We start from the raw sequence: 22,847 nt of genomic DNA, 5'->3' as shown, positions 1-22,847 counted from the left end.
CTCGCGTGTGGTCTGTGTGGGTGTGGTCGTTGACCTTCTCTTTCGCTTCCCCTTTCCCCACGCAGAGAGGAGCCATGCAAACGAGGCCATGTGACCCTCGCCCCCCCCCCCTGAGAAGCAGTGAGGGTGGGAGGATGATTAAAAGCAGCAGCAAGGATGTAACGCTAGAAAGGTAGCCAGGACCATAGTACCCACGCCTTACTCCCCATGCATACATTGCATATGCGATTCGAGGACCGGGGAAGATTGGGGGTGGGTGGCGGAGTAATGCAACGCCGCGTCATCGTAGAGACTCAGGACGAGGATGATAAACAGTCGAGTCGAGCGTACGCATACCGTTTTACTTTCGTGCAATAGTCCGCTGCTCTTTTCCCAGATTATGCGTGTGTACTCCTGAGGAGGTAGTGATAGCCCTCATTAGGCCTTCAAGGATATGTATAAACCTTATGCGTGCATGTAGGTGAGTGTGCGTCCTGTTTGTCGGCTTTCTCGCAAAGGAGAAGCGGAGGACGAGTGTGGACCACGTAGGAAAGTGGTCCCAGAGTAACAGTGGGGTGAGGAGGCGAGAGTAGAGGTGGTGGTGCGAGACTGCATATAGTGGCTTAGCCTCCTCTTAGAAAATACACACGCCCCTCCCCCCCTCCTCCCCCCCCTTCCGCCTTTTTTACGTGTATGTTGTCAACGAAAAGCAAAGTGCTTGTGGGTGCCCCGCTGGATTGTTGCTGCCATTGTCTGCCTTCCCTCTTTTTTTTTTCCACGACCTCGACACCAATATGCTTGATCCGACATGAAGTCTTCCGGTCAAGACTGTGTTTCCCTCCCGCATTCATTCCTCGTGTAGTGGGAGTGACCAGCGCTCTGCTCCGCTGCCGTGGATGTCTCGCTCCAAGTTGTCATCATCTCCTCCGTGAAAGGCAGTGCTATGCTATGGAGTTTACGCTCGTTTCTGGAGCCGGCGGCACCGCTTCCGCTTGTGATTGGACTCTTGTCTGCTCCACTCTCGATGTCTTTATCCCTGTGGTGAGGACGGGCGGCGGTGTACACCACCGCCGCTGGTGATGGACAAGGGCGCCACCTCGTGTTGGCGCTCTCCAGGACTCACGTTGGCGCTGTTGGGGCATCCGCTGACATTGTACTTGCCCGGCATCGCTTCAACAACGGCCTGTACATGCTCGAGGAAGTTTAGGTTGGCCATCACGCGTCCCATGGCTGCCTCCTTCGCAGTCCAGCGCTCCTTTTTGGTCACCTGGTCGTAGCGTGGGTACACCTCGATAAAGCCGAAAGATTCGTAAAGCCGCTTCGACGCAACCGGCGACGCAAACTCGACCCGGCTGCCGCTATCCACGAGGCGTTTTTCAATCGCCATATTGAGGAACGCGCGGTGGCGGCCCCGCAGGCCCCACTTGAGTAGTTCCATGGCCATGATCAGTCTGGCGAGACCCTTGCGCTGATGCTGGGCGTGGGTAGCGCTTAGTGTGATGTGCACAAAGTCCGCTACATCCACAATAGCCATACACTCTACCATGAAAGGCGTCAGGGACGACGAATTGAGGAGGCCGCGCTGAAGCGAGCTCTTCAGCTGGGTGATAGTGGACTTCATGTTTCCATAGAGGTCTCGGCCAGTGGATAGGATGAGAGAGCGGATGCGTCCCTCCGCTTGCGACTGCAGCGCGATGCCTTGCACATATGCGTGTCGGTGATTTTGGACCTCTTTCAGGCAATAGGCGGGGTAGTCTGCGGAGAAGGTGGCATCTTGTATGGCTTCCTTGCAGCACTCGAGACACTCAGCCACCTGCTTCTCTGTGAGCTTGTGCTCAGGCAGATGCAGTACTACGTAGCCCAGCTGATGCGCCGCCTCTTCCACCGTGCGCAGCAGGCGCTGTAGCGCAGCAGCGATCGCCGCGGGGGGGCGTTGATCCGGTACTTCGCGCAGCTTTAGTGGCAGGGGGCGAGGTGTCGGAGGCTGCTGGCTAAGCAACGGGGAGCTCGGCGAAGAAGAGCTTCTGGTGGGGGGTGGGGGCGACATTGCGGCAGGAGAAGAGTCACCTGCGAGACTGGCAATGCCCATATGGGAGCTTGCTACCCTATTCACAGCCTCGACCACCGTTGCGGTTGCCGCCGTGCTGGCAACGTGGACCGGTGGGCAAACGGTCGCACATGGCGTGGCTGGGCTGAAGACGACCTTGATGGACTCGCCCAAGGACGTTGTGATCGAGGCTGGAGCGCTGGGTAGGGGGGCGGCCGGTGCAGAAGTCAGTGCATTCGCCTCGGTACAGAATTGGCAGCAAAAGTCGCGTTGCCGTTGACGCAGCCGCAGCTCTTCGCAGTCAACGCCAACGCAGGCCGGATGGCACCAGTTGCGACAGCGGCAGCACTCCAGAAGCGTCTCGTTGGGTGAAACGAGGAAGGCATTACAGACACACCGCAGCAGGCCCCCAATGACGACGCGCTGTGGGCGCGAGGAAAGGCGGCCTTCACTGTTGTCGGTGGGGGCCAATGGGGCGGAGAAGCTTCGCATGGTGTCGAGCGTCAGGCTATTTTGCGAGTCCACCAAAGCCGCGGGCGAGGAGGATGAAAAAGATGACGTGGCGGCTACCGACGATTCCGTTCGTCGCCGACGCCGGCCGTCGAGTTGCGACACCTTTGGGCTGTTGGCGGCATCGCTGTAGTTGTCAAGCAGAAGTGAAGTAGTGCCACGTAGGAGAGAGCGGGTGATCATGCGACCTTGGGGTACGACCACGACGACGGGTTCTGCCGGCGAGGCGCGCGGTAAGGGCGCTGCGAGCGTCGATGGCGCCGGTGAGGTCGAAACGCCAACGACGCTCACCGACTTCGAGGGCTCGAAACTACCGCTAACGCTCCCACGCCATAGTCGACCTCGACCACGTCCCCGGCCGCGGCCGCGGCCGCGCGTCGTGACGGTGCCCGCCACGACCGCTTCAGCGCCACTGAGGGAATTTGGCAAGGGTGCTGCTATATCATCACGGATGTCATCTTTTGGCACTGCTGCCGTTCCTCTACCGCGCCCGCCGCGTCCCCGACCACGACCGCGCCCTCGGGGCATGCCTAAGGAGGGCAATATTTGACTATGGTGGCGTCTATGTATCCAGCGTGATCACGCTCCAGAGATGGTTCTGCCTTTACCTCTGCTTCCCTCCCTCTCTTTTTTCACCTACCCTTATTGGAGTCGATGACGACCAGAAACGCGAGGTACCATCACGTCGGTTGCCCTTTACAAAAAAACGCGCCCCCCCACACACACACCAGACATCCAGAGGTGACAGTTGTTGTGGTTGTGGTGGTGGTGGTTGTGGTGGTTGTGTGTATGCGCAAGAGAGATGATGAAGGGGGAGGAGGGGGTGGGTGGGTAGGTAGAATCACACACAAACACATAAAAAAACCAGGGCGAAGGGCGTGTGTGTAGGTAGGGTGGGTACAGACACAAAGGGCAAATACCAACCATGAATGAGAAGAAGTCGTCGGAGTCACGATCCAACACAACTGCCACGACACACACGCACATGCACACATATCAGGCACTCTTGTACGTGCGTACATGTGCGTATTTGCACACGTGCACCTCCCATTGGTCGTACTCTATCCGTGCCCTTTCCTGAGCCATCTCTCTTTCTTTCACCTTCTTTAGCTTCATGACCATTGACGCAGGACGAGGTGATGGGTGCGTGTGGCTTGGAAGACAACCTTCTCATCCCCCCTGGTTCCTAAGCTTCAGGCCTACCTTCTCAAAAGCACAACAACAGCCGCACACATAAAGTGCCACCTTGTCACCCCCGCCCCCTCCCTCCCTCCCTCTCACCCCCCCTTTCCAACTATTTTAATTATATATATATATATATATATATTTTCGCTTTTTTTTTCGTTGTGTTTCCTTCGCTCTACCCGCATATATATATATATATGTGTGTGTGTGTGTGCTTGGCTCATATTAGCATCTTTCCACTAGCGGACACCCTCTGACCACGAACCGCAGTCTCTCTATTTGTGATGATTGGGTAGGTAAGAGCACTCAGGGGGCCGGTCGAGAGGAGGGAGTTAGAGGTGGTCGGACGCATGATGCGTGTGGTGCATGCACAACCACAAAAAAATATAAAAAGCGACGGGTGCAGGCAGAACACGTGCTGTTTCTTTTTCTTTTCACTCCCCCCTGTTCCCCTCGGTGTTTGCCGTTTACAGTAAGACCAATACAAGGAGGGGAGGGGAAGGGAGAGCGAGGGAGGAGAGAGGGCAACTTAAATGTTTTTTTCTTTGTGTGTGCGTGTGTGTGCGCTTGTACGAGTTCTTTGCGCCTGATATATGTGTGTTTCCGTGCACACACTTTATTAAGTAAGAAATATGACCGAAGAAGACAAACCACAAACTAACAACAACAAAAAGAGGAGATGGTGCGCTGGGGAAGCGGAGGAAGAGGGGGTGTGGGGCGGAAAAAAAGGGGAGAGGATTCACTGGATGAGGCAATAAAAAGGGAGGGCGATGCTGATGCTGTGTGTCTTCTTGTCTGTCGTAGTGTACGCGTGTGTGCATCCATTCGTCTGCGTCACTCACGCGTACTTGTGATGAGATCCAGACGTAGGTAAACATGCCAACAACAACAACAAAAAAACACTCCCTCTCCCTCCTCTTCACACGCACACGTGAACACACGTGCCTAGCGAGTCCTCAACACTAGAGCACGAAGAAGAAGAAGAGGGGGGGGGGGAAGGGAATGCGACCGTTGCTGCTCGTTTGTGGCAATCCAAACTAAGGAAAGTCTCCCTCTGCGCTCTCTCCTCCCTCCATTTGGTCCCTCCTCATTTATTTCCTTCTCCCCCCCTCCCCCCTCTCCCTCTCTCTCGATCATGCGTTGCCACAGATCACTTTTACATCCCTTTGCCTCAAAGAGGTCGGCCGCGGCCCGCCGAGAAGGCCGGCTTGCCGTCCTCCGGTCCAAGTGGGCGGATGATACCGAGGGTAGAGGATTGGCTGCGGATGTCCTTCCAGTGACTGATGCCTTTGAAGTCCATCGGACGAAGCGGGGCTGGCGTCGCCGGAGCCCAGGCGGGAGCTGTCGACTGCGGGCGCAGCGCCGGTGACGGCTTTTCGCTGGAGGTGCCATTTGCGCCCAGCACCCGCCTCACCGTCACCTGGTGATCATTCATATCGAACAGAAGTCCATAGGACTGGCAGAGCTGCTTCAGCAGCTTGACCTCCTCCTTCGCCACGTCGGAGCGAGAGAGATGAAAGCCTTCGTGCTCTGGGCTCACGCGGAGCTCGCGCACTAGCTCCTGTAGAGAGCGCTTGCTCTCGCTGATGGCACCGTTCGCGCTCGCCGCCGTCGTGCTCTTTTTCTTGAACTCCACTTTCAGGGGACGGGAGCCGAGCACAAACTGTTCCAGCCGCAGCTTACATTCTTCCGCCACCTCGCAGTTGGCGTACTTGACGAAGACAACTCCCTTGAAGACACCACGTTCGCTGCGGAGCAGACGCACATACGAGGGGGGGTACGGAAGCTTCTGCAGCTCTGCGAGGACCGTCTCCGTCCTCGTCTGGTTCGGCATGCCCTTCAGCACCAGGGTGGCGTTTAGTACGCTGCGGCTTCGTGAGACAAGAGAGACGGTGGCATTCGGCCACCGGCGCTGCACAAACGCGACGGTCTTCTCCGCCTCTGCTTTCTCTGCAAACAACAGCGAGACTTGGTAATCACCACCGTGGTGTCCAGCCGGCGTCGTTGCGACTGAGGCCGCACCGTTACCATTGACCTGGACCGCCGCTACCGGCTCTGGGAGGTCCGCCGGAGGCAGGTGCATCGGTGGTAGTTCCCCCTCGTTGCTCACAGGATTACCTGCAGGAGTCCGGAAGGGCGAGGGGGTCACTTTGGTGTGTGCGGCCATAGGGACCGACGACGTAGTCGTGGGGGGGCTCGCGTCGCCGCCAGTGGGTTTGCGTGGGAACAACACCTTGGGGGGGCCCACATCGATACTCTTGAGCGGTGTTGTCTGCACCTGCAGCTCGAATTCTAGAGTCTGCACTGCGATGGAGGAGGGGAGAAGGATGTGTACAAAGAAGTCGTCTACATCCTCTGGATGGGCCCCGGCACCCGCCGCACTCGTCGCTGTCCCCGACGCGGACTTGCGCTTCTTCTTTTTGCCTGCGACTTCCGCTGCTGCTCCTGCTGGCGGCGGCGGCGGCACCTTCGTCTTGGAAACGTCTTTGCTCTCCTCGACAGGGCCCAAGGCGGGAGAAAGAGATAAGCCACCTGCTGCAGGTGCCGTGTACATTCCTGGCAGGCACTTGCTGCTTCGGAGGGCATCTAGAGAGGCGAGATGGGAACCCACCGACACGCCAGGGTGCGCGGCAGGCGTCGCGTTCAGCCCGGGAGAGTCTCGCCACGAAGCAACTGCGAACATCTCCTTGCGTTTCGGCAAGGGGATGTACTCGGGATTGATGGGCATGGGGATGACGAAGGTTGTTCCTTGCTTTTTTTTTTCTTGCTTCCTCCGGTGGTCCGCGGCGAGTACTGCAGCCACTTTCTTTTGCCCCGCTTCCAACTTCGCTGATTGTGTGATGTTTGCAGGCGGTTGTGGCGGATTCAAGAAAAAAATTCTCGAAAAACCACTACCCCTTGTGTTGCTCGACTCACCAAATATGAGTTGCCTGTTTTTCGCGTTTCTTTTTCTGGCTTCCTCTCTGAGCGATCTCGCCCTTTTCACGTAAGGAATTTTCCACTGCGTGCGCACCGTGAGTTGACGAGTGAACACCGACCCCCTTTTTTCCCCCCCTCTAAACAAGAGGCCCGAGAGGGAGAAGACAGGTGTGTGTAAGGTGCGTGTGTGTGTGTGTGTGTGTGTAGGGGAGGGGGAGAGCCGGGGCTACACCAACGAAAGAAATATGCCAAGGAAATAATAGAGAGTTAGCGCAGAAAAAAAAGCGGTTTGAGCACGCGAAAGGAGAGCGAGAGCGAGAATAAGCTATGCACCCGTGTGTAGAAGAGGCAGCGTCAGATACACATGCAAAACAAAATCTCGCTTTTTCTTTTTTTTCTTGTGCGTAGTGCGTGAGTCTTTGTGAGTAGAGAAGAGGAAGAAGAGGAGGAGAGGGGTATGCCGATCACACGATCGTCTCCTTCCTACTCCCGTTCTCAACTCAGAAAACAAAACGTACACACACACACACACACCTTACACAGCCGCACCTGTATATATATGTATAAAGCGTGCCAAGACGACGGTCACCTAAGAAAAGTCTCTGTTTATATGAACACTGCCGCACCGGCGATCCGCTCAACGCACTACACCAATCCACTAGGCCAGAATCGCGCTCCCACCAGAGAGAGAGAGGACCCTCCCTTTGGCGTGATTTACAACTGATCACTTCGTTTAATGTGTGTGAGTGTATATATATATATACGTGTGTGTGTGTGTGTGTCTGTGTGTTTAGTGTTGGCGATGTCCGAGGAGTGCAGTTAGCTAGATAGGGTGGAGGCCCGTTCCTTGGCTCGATGAGAGCAAGCGGGATGGTGTCGAGGTGGTGTGTGCGACACACACGCACTATACGCTCGCACTCACGCGGAAAAAAAAGAGAGGTTTTCGGTCTTTGTATTTCTTTTTTTTTTTCACCTTTCCCCTTTTTGTTCACATCGGTTTTTGGGTGGTGGTGGTGGTGGTGGGCGTCTCTCCCCCACTCTTCCTGCCTTCCCTTCCGCAGTACACACAGACGGAAGCTACACACTACAACCTTGGATGAACACAGAGAGAGGGAGCCGCAAAACGAAAAAAAAAAGAAACCCTTTTATTTTTCGTGTGTGAGTCTTCTCTTCTTCCCTCCCCTTTTTATTGTTGTCGGCGTTGTCGATGTTTGCTGCGGGCGCTGTGGCGTCTCACACACAAAAACAGACAGACACGCTGGTTGCCGAAGTAAGAACGTGAGGGCGCAGGCGTACGAGAGGTGTGTGTGTGTATATATATATATATATATGGCAGGGCGCAGGGAGGGCAGAAACAAAAAAGAAAACGAAGAGACTTTAAAAATGAAGTTTTTTTTTTGGGAGGGAGAGAGGGAGGGGGGGGGCACAACGGTGTGTCGCGAGAGTGTTGGTGCAAAGGAAGTTAAACGAGAGAGAGGGAGCAAGAGGAGAAAGGGATTGTCGATGCAGTTGAAGAGTAGGGATTGGTGGTGGTGGTGGTGGTGGGAGGGGGGGGGGGGGAAGGAGAAGAAAAAGCAAGGAAAATATGCATGTCCAACACAACGAAACCTTTGAAAGGTGGCGGCGCGCACGCACTTGTGTCGCACGGCTGCCCTCCTTTGCCACTTCAGTTTCCATTCTTTGACTTTCTTCCTACATCGCGTGTCCCTTTCATGTTTCTACGCGCTTTTCCTACGTCCGACGCAGCTGCACTGTTATCTCTACCGTCTCCAAGATCTTAGAGTCGTGTTGAGGAGAGGGGGAGGGGGAGGAGGAAGGCGTGAGAAGGCCACAGAGAGACAGCTCCGAGAATCCGATGGGCGCTGCCCTCTGTGCTGCTCGTTTTTTTTTTTTCGACACTTAGGCTGAAGAGAAGGAGGGCAGAGAATCCATGCTCTGTCTTCTTTTCTCCAAAAAATGAATTAAACAAAACACACACACACACACACACCCACCAAACTACAAGAAGAGAGATGCACTCTTTTGTTTGTCGATTAGCCTTTCCCCCTCATTTATATGTTTTGGGTAAATTACGTCGACACCGCGGGTGCCCTGAAGAATACACCAACACACCAACACCAACACACACACACACCAGGCTATGCATTGCAGACATACGTCAGGAACAGAGCGCTATTCACACACACACACACCAATGGGGTTTGCAGCTGCTGTGAGAAGCAAAAGGAGGGGAAGGAGGGGAGAGAGAAGGCTTGACGGACAGACCCACAAACACACTCCCTGAAAAGATTGCGCACCAACGTGAGGGTCATCCTGGCTTCTAGACTGTCCTCATGCGGGTGTGCGTGTGTCGAAAAGGGGGTAGCCTGCTTATGAGATATACACGCCGCAGCGGTCGCGCAACGCGCTCCCTCCCTCCCTCCCTCCCCCCTCTCTCTCTGTCTGTCTGTCTGAGCGTCAGAGCACACACCGACGTAAAAACAAAAACAAAAACAACAAAAAAGAGTGAGAGCACAGGTTCCACTTTTTTTTTCTTCCTTCTCCCCACCCCCACGTCGTTTTTTTACAGGGAGTGGATCTCCAGGTTGTTCTCTGTTGCCATATGCTCTTCTAAGAGGAACTGCTTGATTTTCTCGCTCCAGTTACCTTGCAGCTGGATGACGGTGCCCGCCTCCGTGCTTTGAATCACGGTTCCATTACAGCCCCACCGGCGTTGGAATTCGCGGTTGATGCGGCGAAAGTTGAGTTTTTGATTGAGCCCCTGAACCGTGGTCACAAATTTTTTACCCTTGCGCTGCTGCACGCGGATGTGCACTTTTTGCCCGCCCAGAACGGCGCGCTCCGTCTCGCGCTGCTGGTTTACAATCGTCTCAACAGCGTCCTCCATTTTGTTTGCGCGTTTTTGGGGTGTCGAGGTGCACGGCGTATGGTGAGGGGCTGCGGCGTGTACGGAACAAATAAATTCACTGCGTGTGAAGCTGTAATGAGAAGTGGTTCTGGAGTGGGAAGGGAGGGAGAGGGAAAGGGAGAGAGAGGACAAAATATTTTGGTGTATGCAGGGCGAGACGGTGCGCTACCATCGCAAAGGAGTGTACGTTTAACAACGCCACGGAGGGCTGTGGTTCGTGACCGCACCCGCTGACTAGATGCATTTTTAAAGTGCAATACGGTTTATCCATGGCGCTTCTCAGTATGTTTCGGAGCAGTGTATTTCATATATAAATGTATTTCCCTGTTTAGGGGGGGGGGGCAGATGCACACCGACACCTCTCCTCACTTCCCAGGCCCACACAAGCGACACAGCTCTTCACATGACAGCCCAAACGAGGGAGTTTGTAGGCCGATGATGCGCTCATGAGCACTTCTCGTTCCTTTTTTTGTTGGGGGTAGACCGAGGTGGGGATCCCCTTCAGGGCTGCAGTACTGGGGGCAATGCAGCGGAGAAGGACACCACGGTTGGGACGCGGAAGCGCTTGAGCACGGACACCCCGCTGCTGTACCCCACTCGCTGCTGAATGCCTTCGTAGAGGGCAATGCGTGGAGAAACAAACACCGGTGCAGCCAGTCCTCCTCTCGTTGCCCATCCGGAGCGTCGTGCCGTGCTACGGGTGTACTGCGGACGCCGTCCCCGTTGCTGCACCTTGCGCTCGCCGAGCCCCTGATGTGTGAGCATGTCGCCAGAGCCGGTGCTCTTACCATTTCTTTCTTCTGTGCTGCCATCCCCGGGGGATTCTGCCGCAGTTCGCGCTGCTCGAAAGGCTGCAGCACGCGCGTGGGCCTCCGCAAGACGCTGGCTGCACGGTATTGTTGGGGCAGGTCGATGTCGCACCCTTTGGCGCAGGTCGACGGCGTCGTCGCTCCCGTCCTCATCGTCCTCTTCCTCTCCGTTCTCGTCATCATTCTCAGAGACGGCACCGCTCTTGGTGCTACGTTGCCTCTTCTTCAGCTTCTTCGAGCTGCGCAGTCGCTGCAATCGATCACGTGCCGCCATCTCGGAGAAGTTCTGCGAGCGCCGGAGTTTTTTTTGGCGTTCCAGCTGCCGCTCGTGCCGCTCCGCACGGCGCACCAAGGCCTCTGTCTCCACCGCCTCCCCCTCCAGCGTGCCACCGATTTCTTCGGCGTCGAAGTCACTTTCGATCTCATCCATTGCCTCCTCATCACTACCAAGGGTGAAGCTGGTGTCAGAGGAGGCGTCGCTTAGTGCCTGAAGCGCTTTTTCTTCTTCTTCATCCAGGCCATTCGCCAGCAGTTCCTGCAAGCGATTACCTGCATTGGCGCGTCGCGGCCGGTTGACGTCATCAGCCCATTCCATTATTGTCAATGCGACTGCACTGAGGTGTCTCTGGCCTATACACCCAGAGTGGAGCTCTTCAAGTGAACGGCCCCTTGGTGCATATCAAGGGGTAGGGTGAGGAGGGGAGGGGAGGGGGGGGGTGTGATAAGAAAAAGAGGAAAAAGGGGTGTGTGGGGGCGGATATAGTTCAAACGCGGCTCGAGGTCATGGGACATTCATGTGAAGGGGGACAGGAATGAGGAGCGACTGAAAAAAGACCCGTGTGCGTGTTAGAGTGATGCTTGATGGTATCGATTCCGGAGCAAGGTGAGCACTCACATGCCTCCGTAGGTGGTGGTGAAGGGAAAGGAGGAACAAGAAGAGGCTACTGTAAACTCAAAGGAATACATTTTGTCCGCAGTTGTGTAGCCATTGTATTTATACACGGTTCCCCCTCCCCACCACCACACACACACACACACACGTGCTCAATGTGTACGTGGTCACTGCATCTCTCCCCCCTCTCCCGACTGCGTTCCCCCTCCCTCTTTTTGCTTTGTGTAATTTTTTATTCTTGAGTGTTCATCTGGAAAGGGGAGAGGGGGGGGTGGGGGGGGGGGCGGAACAAAAAACGAAAAGGGCCATGGCAGTAAAATGCGGTTTATTATCTCTGCCACAACCGCCAGCGCTGCTCTCTTCTGTTACTACCGCCCCCCTCTCACCGTATACTCAACTCCCCCCTTTTTTCCCTTCCTCAAAGTGAAAAAAAAAGCCTCGCCGCCAGTCTCCTATCGCTCCCCATCACACATTTGCGCTGCTGCGAACAAACAACAAAATGGCGGAGGACGAACAAACGGTCGGCAGGGGGGGGTTCAGTGAAACTCGTTGATGTGCACGAGACACAGCATCATGAATGCATTCTCTCCCTACCCAACTATGGAGCTCAACAAGAGGGTGAGCAATGATAAGCGAGATGTGAGAAAAAAAGGGGCAACGTGGCCTTTCTGTGTGCGCATGCGTACCTGCAGACGCCAGAAAAGAGGGGATGGGCAGCGAACGCCACATGCCTATATTAGTGGGGTTTACGCGTGCGTGTCTGTCTGTCTGTGTCGGGAGGGGGTGGGGGGAGGGAGGGAGGGGAGGGAGTAGGTTATACGTGTACATCCCCAGCGAATACACGGAGGATTGATCGAGATCACATGAAGAGAAGGGGCTTAATAGGCGACTGTGTGAAGGCGATAACGATGACGGCGGGAGGGCACGAGGTGGCGGAGGAATAAAGAGGGGAGCGGGGGGGGGCAGTAATAGGGGGGGGGGGGATGCTAAAGCGTGTCGCACAGCAGCGAGTTCAGAACAAGAAATACGAACCAACGGGGATCAAGCAACTGGTTCGCGCCGCACGACACTCTCCATCTATGCTTCCACACATACACACCAGTTTGACAAGTGCGACTCTTTCTTACAGTTCAGATAAAAAGACACCAAGACGCACACACACACACACACGCACACACAGAGAAGAAAAGAGAGGGGGGAGTGTAATGGCTTCTTCGAATATTGTTTTGTTTTACGTGTGACTACGTGTGCCCTTTGACTTCTCAAGATGTTTCTTTGCCCTGCTGACCGTGCGTATAGGCCGTTTTCCCTCAACGTGTATTGTCGTTTACTTGTATGTGAATGCGCTCAACGGTCCATGCTGCCCATGATCTGCGCAATGCGGACGAATATGTTGACCACGTTCAAAAACATTTGCATTGCGTCCTGGACGTGATCTCCAGCCCCGCAGCGAGCACGTTCAATCATGGCTTGCGTGTCCACTGCAACCATGAGCGAAAAGATGGCAAGACCGCCGTAGAGAATAATCGAGTGTGCAATGGCGGTTGGATAAAAGACGTTCAGCAAAGAGATTGCAACCATGCCGATCAGGGCTCCAAACAGGGGACCCTGCCACGCCACCATAGAGGCACGTGGTGCCAGGTACGCTGCTGCGCTGAAGCCGCCAAAGACGGCTGCCGTCAGCACAATCGACGTAGTGAGGACGCCCTTCATGCTTGTCATGAGCACTAGTGGGGCTATCGCCATGCCTTCCAAGAGCGCGAAGGAGAAAAAGAGGGCCAGCTTCAGCGACGGGTTCGCGGGTGGGGCGAAAGACATCCAAAGCAGGGGGACGAAGCCACCCACCATTGGGAGCCAGTAGGGGATAACACCTCCCACTGGTGTGGCCACCATCAGAAAGCTGCCGAGTCCCGCCGTCAGACACGCACAACCGAGGAGGGTATACACGCGGGCGAGGTGTTGCCGCACATACGGTGTGAGGCTCTCCGCTTGGCTGCCCCCACTGCTGCCTGACCAGTTCATTGGGCTCTTTTGGCTCTGGATGTCGTCGCGGCCCTGCACACGCATCAGCTGTGTGCCGGTCGTGGCGGTGTACCAGCGGAGCGCGTTGTGGAGGGCAAACGGGGAGGCCGTCACTGCCAGCGTGGGGTGTGCACGGCAGCGTGGGATTCGACACGCAGCTGCTGAGGAAAAAAGTGAGGCGGAATGACTACTCTTCTGGTTCAGCTGCATGCGCGAGGCCGACGCAAGCGCCCTGAAACCGACGAGGCTGTGCATCCGGTGAAACATGATGAGAGCGTGCGTGGGCGCTTAGTCTATGTCTGTGTGTGTGTGTGGGGGGGGGGGTGAAGGGGGTAGAGGCAGTGAGAGACTAGATAATGTGCTCGCCGAGAGCGCCGTAAGCGGGAAGAATTCTGTGAATAGACGAGCGCAGTCGTTCCGAAAGGGGCAGAGGGGTGGGTGGGTGGGTGGGTAGGAGAGAGAGAGGGAGAGAGGGGGTGGGTGGGTGAGAGGCAGGGATGAGGAAAGCGGACCACTGGATAACGAGAAGCAGGCGCGTCTGGTGCTGGGGTGGAGTGTTATTATTGCCCCTCTTTGAATAAAAAAAAAACGGAGGGGGAAGAGGGGGCTCGAATAGTCCCATAAGCTCAACTGAGGAGGAAAAAGGCGGCGACGGAATGGAGAAAGTCTGATACCCCCTTCCCCAGAGTTCTGTGAGTAGGTGGATGGGCGGAGAAGGGAAGAGGGGTGGGGGGGGCGGGGGCGGAGAAACAAAAGGTTGCAGGCCAAGGGGGGTAACAACCAACCGCTTTTTTTTTCCCTCCTTCCTTCAGCTAAACAAAAGTACCGCCACACCACACCGTCTTTCCCCCCTTTTCTTCTTCCAGGAGGACACATGGAGCCCCACCCCAAAGAAACAAACAAACAGGGTACACATGTGTGCGTATGTTGGTTGGCGTCTCGGCTTCTGACTGAGCGGGGGAGGGAGGCGGGGGGGAACTCTTTTGCGAGTGCTTGAGGTCAGAGAGGAGACTTAGTTAATCGAGTAAGCGAAGACAATGAGGGACCAAAGAGAAGGAAAGCAGGGCTGTGCAAATGCGTGCACCGGCAAAAGAGCGTGAAAGCGCTCGCGGGGAGATCATCTCTCTCTTTCTCTCTCTCTCCCAACATACACACACACACATACATGCACGCATACAGACAGTTCAGTTATTCCTTTGTATGCAAAACGGTGAAACGCGGTCAGCGCTTCTTTCTGCTGCCACTATCACCCCTGCGCGGCTGCTTGCCACCGAGGTTCTTATTCTTCTTTGCTGTCGTCTTCTTGCCGCCACCACGGCGGCCGGCTCCACCAGCAGCACTACCGGAGCCCTCGCGCTTCTTATCCTTTGCGCGGACCTTGGCGTCCTTGCGTGCCTTCGTCATTTGCTTTTGAATAGAGCGGTCCTTCACAACGTTCTCGACCGAGTCCTTCAGGTGCTTGATGCGCTTTGCCCAGCGCTTTGCAGACTGCCGCTTCTTGCTGCGGCGCTTCGCGAGAGCCTTGGCGATGCGGTGCGGGTCGTCCTTCACCTTCAACCCAGCTGACCGCTGCATCGCTGCACAAAGTAGATCTTCGCTGCGTTTCTCAGCACCTAGTCGCGTGTGAAGCATGTCAGCGTGTGTCACCGCCTTCCGACGCGCCTGACGCAGTAGTGAGGACAATTCACGCACGCCACCACCGCGCTTGCCAAGACTCTTCATCTCTTGAAAGTCAAAATTACCGAAGGAGAGATCAAGCGGGACAACGTGCTTGATGGGCTGCGTCATGCGATCCTTGACAGAGACGCTGGGGCGCTTTGCCTCACGCTTGCGTGACCACGAGCGGGACGAGGGGCCGCGGAGGCGGTGCTGAGAGTGAAAGGGCCGTGCGCCATGGCAGTGGGAGTCGTTGCGGTTGCTTGTGCTCCCTTCTCGGTGCCCCTGATAGGAGGAGCCACCATTTGGTTTTTGTCTGTCCTTCATTCTTGCACCGTCCGTCGCCGCCGCCTTCTGATTGGTTGGGATGGGCGCACGCAACGCGTGGGCTGTTGTGCACGAATGCGCGAGTGTTTTGTACGGAGCGTTAGATCCACAACAACAGAAACAGCAGCGGACTCTATTTTGTTTATTTCTTTCACACACACAGGCACAGACACGCGCGCGCACATATTTGTAATATATGTATATATATATATATAAAGTGGGAGGGGTGGAGGTGGTGCGATGCAGGTCAGATCATATATCAGAGATGATGAGGGGGTGGGGAGGAGGGGAGGGGGTGGGAGAAGGAAGTGATGCCATTGCTCGCTTGCATGTCCAACTGTTGAACCTTTTCGTTGCTTATAGAAGGCGTGACCATAGCACACACACACACACACAACAAAAAAAAACCAGAAGCCTGGATCACCTAGGAAGGGGTGAAGGTAACCCCCCTTACATTTCCCTCTCCCCGTTTGAATGATTTCTGTGTTGTTGTTGTTGTGAATAACGAAACCATCCGTGTGCCGATACACGGACGCTACACCATCTGCCCAAGTGCAAAGGAAAGAGACGCCGCTTGACTTTTTCGCAGCACATCGCCTAGTCGGTGGCCGTAGTGATTCATCTTTTCCATCCACTGCAGGAGCTCATCATCATAACGCGGCGGTGGCAGCAGCTTATCGGGCTGAGCTGGTGCTTCACTACAGCATTCGTCGCCATTGATGCCCACGTCGGCGATCCTCGCCGTCTTCCTGGGGGCGTTTCGCATGGCCCAAACCGGGACGCTCCGGAGGGTCTCGGGGTCGACGAGGTAGTCGTTTGGCAGCGCACAGCCAATGACCGGCGCCATCCATCTGATATCATCCATCACTGTGTCTTTCAGCACAACAGCACTTGTTCCTGCCGCGGCAGGCACATCCTTTGCTTCTGCTGATTCTCCCGCCACCAGAGGCGACGACGCTTGTACCTTTTGGTGGGCAACGGAGTCGTTGATGGTGTCAGAGACAACCTTGACGGCCCCTTGCGAGTTTGTCGCCTTCTCTCTTGTAGGCGTTGTCGGACGGATTCTGCTGGCGTGCCGGTGGAGGTGTGGCAACGGCTGACGATGTGGCCACAGATGCTGGTCAAACGCTTCGCGCACACGCGCGGCGCCATCCAAAACGCGATCTACGCAGCGGCCTGACTCGGCGGTGCCACCTACCACGCCCGCAGGCTCACCTGCAAACACCAACTCGATGAGTGCGTATTCCTCCACTTCTTCAGCCCCGCCGTTGCCGACTTGGCTGAGGAGAGCCGCACCACCAGACCCTGTGGCGGGGCGTGCCAGTGCACACACGAGCTTTTCCACTAGCTCCACAAGCTTTGCATCCGTTGCCATCACATCCGTAATGTACAGTAGAACAAGTGGTGAGTCAGAGGCTGCATCGGAGACTTTCGGGTTAGTGGAGTGCAGCACTTCGGCGTCGATCTTCTCCGCCCACCATTCCTGTTTTTGCCGCCGAGTAAGAGTACTGATAGCTGTGCGCAGGGTGCCCTGCGATCTATTCAGCGTCTCGGGACTGCTGGGATCGTCGACTGTTGTGTTTCGAGCAGACTCACCGATCGCGCGTACCGCTTCTTGGAGAACGCACAACGTCGTGACAATCACGTAGGCATCGTGTGCGTCATCCCATCCAGGGGGCATCGTCCGCGTACCCAAACGCTGTGCTAGTGGCTCCGCGTAGTACGACTGTAGTCCACCATCTATGTGCAGCTTAACACGAGCGTTGAAATACGGGGTAGACACGTCGAGTGCAATACCTGCCTGGGATGGGTCTTCTCCGAGACCTGCAGGGTCATCACCGTGTGCATTAGTCCCAAGAGCCGCTAAAACCGTTGGGGCAGCGAGACGCAGGTAATCGTCGGCGGACACAGTTGCGCTCTTGCTGCCTGTGCAAGATGGCGCTAGGGTCATGCCACTGAGTAGTTCACGCACCCACGCCTCCTCCTCGAAGGGAGTTCGTCCACAGGCCAGTAAAAGACATGAGTTATCGTGGCAGTCCGCGTAGCACCTTGTGGGAGAGGCTGCGCACGTCATGCGGTGCATCTGTCCCCAGTGCACACAGTGCAGCAGCTCGTACAGCCGGTCCACTCCCCTGGTAGCTGTTATGTCATCCTCCTCTCGGTGCACAGGGAGTGGCGGGCCGTCAGCGTGCGCCTCGCTTGCGCCAGCCGATGCCGCCTTGAGGTGTTCTGCGTCCAACTGTACCACCTCAACGTTCCGCTCGGAACACAAGAGAGCCTCGTGCGCTGTGAGCCTGCTGAGGACGGCACTGCCACTACGCCCACTCACCACAACCACGATCTCGCGACAGCCGTGACGCGCGAGGAAGTCGAGAACAGCCTCCAGAGAAGGATACGAGGCCCGCACATCTTTGTCGTCGGCGTCGGCACGGATGGTCACCGCACCACCAGCCGCGTCCTCGACCCGGGCAGCACCCGATGCCGACGAGCTTGGAGGCCACAACACCACCACTGGCGCATCGGGGCAGACACCATAATCACCTCCCTCAGCTCTCATGTGAAGCTCCCAGTATCGGTCCAGCAGGTCCTGCATGTTTGCGTTGAAGAGGGCGGTCTGCACCAGTCGCGGCTGCACAATCGCCGCGTAGTACCGGTTCACAAGAGCAATGCGGGTAGACTGTGCTGTGATGGTAGAGTGAGCAGGCACGCTAACCAGGGACGTGAAGAAGTGAAAGCGGCGTCGAGGCACCGGTGAACACCCGTCTTCGTGCTGCCGAAAGAGACGCCACATCGCCTCTTCGTCGTTCCCCACCACGACAAACGCGTTCTTCAAATAGGTTTTCAGTGGATTTGATGAGTGCATGCCTGCGTTGCTCTCCCGCTCACAGTGGTCGCCGCGCCATGCGCCAGAGGTCACAGAAACTGGCTGACGGACGCCAGCCGGCCACAGTGTGTTGCACAGAATTTGGTACAGGCGATTTGATCCAGCGAGTGGCGCTTCGAGCAGGCCACGGCGGCCGGAGGCGACGTTCACGCACTCTAACGTGACATCATCCGTTGAGCTGGTGAGGGTCCCCTCGTCGATCTTCAATGACGACGTCGCCGTCCGAGCCGCTGGAGACGGAGGGTGCGCCGGGGCGTGAAAGATGCACTCGTATCCATTCTCCACTGCGAAGTAGTTCCAGCGCTCCTTTAGGGGCTGCAAGGACTCTGGCGCCGTTGGTGCTGCTTCGTCTATATCCAGCTCCATCTCGCCACTCAGAAACACCATGACGACATGGAAGAGACACCCACCCCCGCTTCGTGGAAAGGCGTGCCATGGGACATGCGCGGGGTCTTGCGTTATGCGCGCAAGCAGCACTCCACCATAATTGCTGCCATCGTTATCGTGGGCGACACTTGAGCCGCTACGAGTAGTAACGCTACTACTCCTGACACCGACGAGCGTGCCAAGGAGCTCCGCTGTGACGTCGCCCGGATCCACCTTGGCAGCACAAACGTGCCGCTGGTGCAGAGAGGGTCGCAGCAGCGCTCCCGTCAGAAGGGTCAAGTTTGTGCTGAAGTACTTGTTTTGGATACGAACTGAAGATGGGAAAGCGCGTATGGCGTACATGGGCTGGCGTGGTGCACCGAGTTCAACGGAAGTAGTGGTGGGGGAGAGTGCGGCAGCCGTAGCGCGTTCACCGTCGTCGTCGAGTCGCACATAGCCCTCATTGTCCTGCTTACATGAAGCGATGTCGGAGGTGTCAGTTTTGTTGGGCGCGGACTCTGTCGGCCCCGACGTGTCTGCTGCCGCCTCGATGCATGCCGTTATCCAAGCGTTTCCCACCACCGTCGCGGAGGTCCACTGAGCCAGCTCCGCTGCACACAACCACGAAAGCGGCGGCGCCAACGATCCCCGCAGCAGCAAACGTTCCTCGCAGGGGCTGAGGTAGCTCACATCGAGGAGATAGACCTGAGCCATTTCAATTAGTGAAGCGGGTGAGCGGAGCACGAGGGGCGATGGAGGTGGTGGTGGTTGCAGCGGCCACTGCGGAGGCGATTATCCATATCGGTATATATATATATTTGTGAATGTCTGTGTGTGTGGAGTTGGGAGGTGGGGAGGGTTGGGGGCGTGCGCTAAGCCTTTGTCTGGTCTCTACCTATGTACGCTATACGTCACACACAGTGGCGCACAGGTGTAGGCATTTTTTTTTTGGTATGAGGGAAGGGGAGATTAAGGGCAGAAGTTGAGGTCCATCATCACACACACACACGCAAAGGGAGATGTGTGTGTGTGTGTGTGTGTGAGTAGAGGAGGGGGGGGAAGGCACAAACGGTGACCACTTTGAGGATGACGCACGGAGCGGACGGTGTTTCAGCTCTCTTCCTCCCTCCCTTCATCGCTTCCTACTTTCTAGTGGTGTCGTGTGGGCGTGGGTTCGGTGGCATACTTTGCACCAAATCCCCCAATCGCCTCCTCTCCCCCCCTCGCTCATGCCTACGCTTCTTCAGTGTCGCTTTGCAGGGAGGAGGGAGGGAGAGAGGGAGGGGGGGGGGGTACGTCAACGAGATAGCGAAAGGCGTGGCACGCCACAGATTGTAAGCGTTGCGCTGTTAGGTGGGTGCGCGTTGTGGGTAGGGAAAGATGATATAGGGGTATGGAAGTGAATAATGAAAAGCAGCGTGAGAGAGTGTGTGTGTGTGTGTGTGTGACCCGGTACTGGAGATGAACGCTGCATAGGTGAAGTGGAGGTGACGCCTCTCTCCTCGGGTGAGATGTGCGCGCAGACTGATGAATAAGATGAAAAATGATTAGAAAGCCCTTCCAAAAATACAATTTAAAAGGAGATAGGGGGGTGGCAGTGGTCCCCCTCCTGCTCGTTGCCGTGTATACATCGAACATGACTTTATGAGATCCAGAGGCCGAGAAGGGAAGGGATAGAGGGGGGGGGTAGGTAGGTAGGGGTTTCTCTCTTGATGTTTCTCGGTGTGCACCCTCTGCCATACGCCACTACATGTGGGTACAACACCAAGCTCTCCCTCTTCTACTCCTTCCCCCCTCCCCCCTCACACCCTAAAACCTGCTCTGTCCAGAGGCTCATTGTGCGCTGGAAAAAAAAGACAGAAATCGGTGGGTACGCGTTGCATTGATGACCGACTCCGTTATTGAAAAAAATATACTCCGAATTTCAAGCTCTGTCCACCCACCAGCTTCGCAGGTCGCCACGTGGTGCGCGTCACTACGGGGGTGGGGGTGGGGTGGGGAAGGGGGGACACAGGTGAGATCTGTTCCAGTCAGGTTAGCCTGTTGTGTATTCAACAGATGGTTCACACACGTGTTCACCGTTGCAGATCGGACTGATGCAGCGCCATCCAGGGCCCCCCACCGCCGCTATCATTAGCGATACATCGTTTTGACTTCACCTAGTCGTAGAGTACCCCCGGAGGTCCCCCTTCTCGCCTCCCTGGGTGCAACGAATGAAGTTTTTCTCTTTCCCCCAATGCAATTTGACATGGAGAAGAAGGATGACACCGGTGGCATCCAGGGGACCCAAAGAAACAGAAGCCTAGAAAGCAGCAGCAGAGTATGAGCAGAGGGGGGGGGATCAGAGTCGTGTACCAAAAAGATCACCCACGCTCGCTCTTCTAGATGACTCTTCCTCCCCTCCCCCCTTCAAAAAAAAAAGAATACGAGAAGCTCTTTGCACACCACTTCCCCATCGTCATCGAGCGACGGTGAAAACATAACGCCTGAACTCCGACAAGCTGTCTGCTGCGAGCGCATCTTGCACGACGCAATGTGCCCAGCGGACACTGAAGCGTGTGGACGGTTCAGGTTCTGCATTCTCCTTTACAGCCATAGTATGAGGTGTGGCAGGGCGACTGACCCGCTGGTCTTCGGCGGTGGTTGAATCCAACGAGACAATGGGGTGATCTGATTGGGTAGTGTAGCTGCTTGGGGTGCGGTGCTTGTGCGGCTTGCGCTGAGTGAAAGACGCAGTACTAACCGGCGATCGCGAGGACAGACGCGGAAGAGAGAGCTCCGACATTGTGGAGGTGTCCCTGGCAGGTTTCTGTGGCGGTGTTCGTGCAAATTGTCGCATCTTCGATGCACAGGCACCAGCTGTCTGCGCGCGTTTTGTGGGTTGGCCCATCGTGGAGCGATCTGACGCTCGCTCCAGCTGCATGTCGAACTCGTTGCGTCCGCAATAGTACGGCGCCACGGGGTAATGCGCGCCGTATGTCTCTGGTAAGCGGTGCGTGAGGCGGTTCACGGAAGAGGTCATATACGGCCACTCATCAGAGTAGAAGAACGTCACTGTAGAGGGGTCGGGGGAGGGCAGATGTCGCTGCCGTCTGTGAGACGACGATGTAACCTGTTCGTGCGCTCTAGGTGTGGTGGAGTTTGCTGGGGAGGGCGTAAGAGCGCTGTGCGCGTACTGGTACGACAGAAGCATCTGCATGGTAGTGGGACCGGACGCCATTACGCCCGAGAATGGTGGAATTTGTTTTTGTGTGTGCGTCTCTAACAATTTATAAATGTGTCAGCGGTTGACGCTTGTCCTGCGACCTAAGTTGATGAGGGAATAGACGAGCGCTTCCATGCGGTGAGCTCGAATAAGACGAGGGGGGGGGAGCGGGATGGAGGTGAATCAGAAGTGAGAGTTGCGCAATCGTTCCGGATGATGCCGCCGCTCGCTGGACCGAACGCTTGGCGGGGGCGGGGGTGGGAGGACGGGAAGGGAAGAGGTGATGTGGAGAAAATGACCATCCAAGGTGCATATCAATCCCCCTTCCCCTTCCCCTCAACACTCGGAGACGCTATACTAACTGGCCACATAGAAGATGCTGTGTCATGAATGGAAGGGCGGTACCGTATATAATATCCATCGAATAGAGGGAGCTGGGAGGGGGCGCCATCTCGCACTCCCTCCCTCTTTCCCCCAGACATACACACACACACACACACAGATGCATAGACGCCGACCCTTTGCGCATTCGACGGGTCTATCCCCCGTTGTGCACTGTCATATATGGGTTCGGCGACAGACACTCTTTCCACGCACGCCCTATTCCTGTCCTGTCCACATGCTCACTCTTTACGTGTTGCTGAACAGCGGTAGACACGCGTTGCAACAATGACCAATGCAGTCGTCTGCGCAGAGGTCTCCGCTTCAAACCCCGGTCCCCCACCCCACTTGTGGGGTGGAGGACCAGTGCGTGGTACAGTGAGATGGGCTTCCCCCGTCAGTGCTGATACTTTACCTATCTGATGAATGTCCCACGGGATTTCTCTGTCACGTGTCGTTTTTACACAGCGCCCCATCCAGGGACCTTGCCGTCGCTGGCACTCGTAGCGATACAGCGCTTGAATGAGTTCATGTCACAGGTATATGATTTCCTTTCTGCCAAAGGTAGTTCCGCATTGGGATTGGAAGTGGTGGTTGGCTTCCCTAGAAGAGTGAGACCACTGGATCCCCACATCCCCTCCCCCCCGCCTCTCCACCACGACCGAGGTGTCCTCCCGCCATCCGGTGAGGCGGGGGTGGGGTGGGGGCAAGCGAAAAGGAAAACCTGTATGTGTGTGTGTGTATGTGCGTGCATCTC

The 22,847-nt window shown here is 56.1% G+C and overlaps 7 protein-coding genes across 7 annotated transcripts; all 7 read right to left on the bottom strand.

Annotated features, from left to right (window-relative positions):
• Positions 1-1,009: 1,009 nt before the first annotated feature.
• JKF63_05604 (uncharacterized protein) lies at positions 1,010-3,064 on the bottom strand (the record flags this gene model as incomplete). The annotated part of the gene is made up of 3 exons (XM_067901561.1): positions 1,010-2,515; positions 2,552-2,908; positions 3,005-3,064. The coding sequence occupies 3 exons, from the start codon at positions 3,062-3,064 to the stop codon at positions 1,010-1,012; spliced, it is 1,923 nt and encodes a 640-aa protein (XP_067756827.1).
• Positions 3,065-4,892: 1,828 nt separating this feature from the next.
• On the bottom strand, positions 4,893-6,449 carry JKF63_05603 (uncharacterized protein; the record flags this gene model as incomplete). Its single annotated transcript, XM_067901560.1, has 1 exon — positions 4,893-6,449. The coding sequence occupies one exon, from the start codon at positions 6,447-6,449 to the stop codon at positions 4,893-4,895; it is 1,557 nt and encodes a 518-aa protein (XP_067756826.1).
• A 2,754-nt stretch (positions 6,450-9,203) lies between these two features.
• JKF63_05602 (uncharacterized protein) lies at positions 9,204-9,527 on the bottom strand (the record flags this gene model as incomplete). The annotated part of the gene is made up of 1 exon (XM_067901559.1): positions 9,204-9,527. One exon carries the CDS (start codon positions 9,525-9,527, stop codon positions 9,204-9,206), a length of 324 nt encoding a protein of 107 aa, XP_067756825.1.
• A 522-nt stretch (positions 9,528-10,049) lies between these two features.
• JKF63_05601 (uncharacterized protein) lies at positions 10,050-10,952 on the bottom strand (the record flags this gene model as incomplete). The annotated part of the gene is made up of 1 exon (XM_067901558.1): positions 10,050-10,952. The coding sequence occupies one exon, from the start codon at positions 10,950-10,952 to the stop codon at positions 10,050-10,052; it is 903 nt and encodes a 300-aa protein (XP_067756824.1).
• Positions 10,953-12,596: 1,644 nt separating this feature from the next.
• Positions 12,597-13,538, bottom strand: JKF63_05600 (uncharacterized protein; the record flags this gene model as incomplete). Its single annotated transcript, XM_067901557.1, has 1 exon — positions 12,597-13,538. One exon carries the CDS (start codon positions 13,536-13,538, stop codon positions 12,597-12,599), a length of 942 nt encoding a protein of 313 aa, XP_067756823.1.
• Positions 13,539-14,492: 954 nt separating this feature from the next.
• Positions 14,493-15,254, bottom strand: JKF63_05599 (uncharacterized protein; the record flags this gene model as incomplete). The annotated part of the gene is made up of 1 exon (XM_067901556.1): positions 14,493-15,254. One exon carries the CDS (start codon positions 15,252-15,254, stop codon positions 14,493-14,495), a length of 762 nt encoding a protein of 253 aa, XP_067756822.1.
• A 535-nt stretch (positions 15,255-15,789) lies between these two features.
• JKF63_05598 (uncharacterized protein) lies at positions 15,790-19,218 on the bottom strand (the record flags this gene model as incomplete). The annotated part of the gene is made up of 1 exon (XM_067901555.1): positions 15,790-19,218. The coding sequence occupies one exon, from the start codon at positions 19,216-19,218 to the stop codon at positions 15,790-15,792; it is 3,429 nt and encodes a 1,142-aa protein (XP_067756821.1).
• Between the last annotated feature and the right edge of the window lie 3,629 nt (positions 19,219-22,847).

Source organism: Porcisia hertigi, chromosome 24, assembly GCF_017918235.1.
Source record: "Porcisia hertigi strain C119 chromosome 24, whole genome shotgun sequence".
Classification (NCBI taxonomy): Eukaryota; Euglenozoa; class Kinetoplastea; order Trypanosomatida; family Trypanosomatidae; genus Porcisia; species Porcisia hertigi.
Note: the sequence above shows the minus strand (reverse complement) of the source record. Positions and strands in the feature narration are given on the sequence as shown.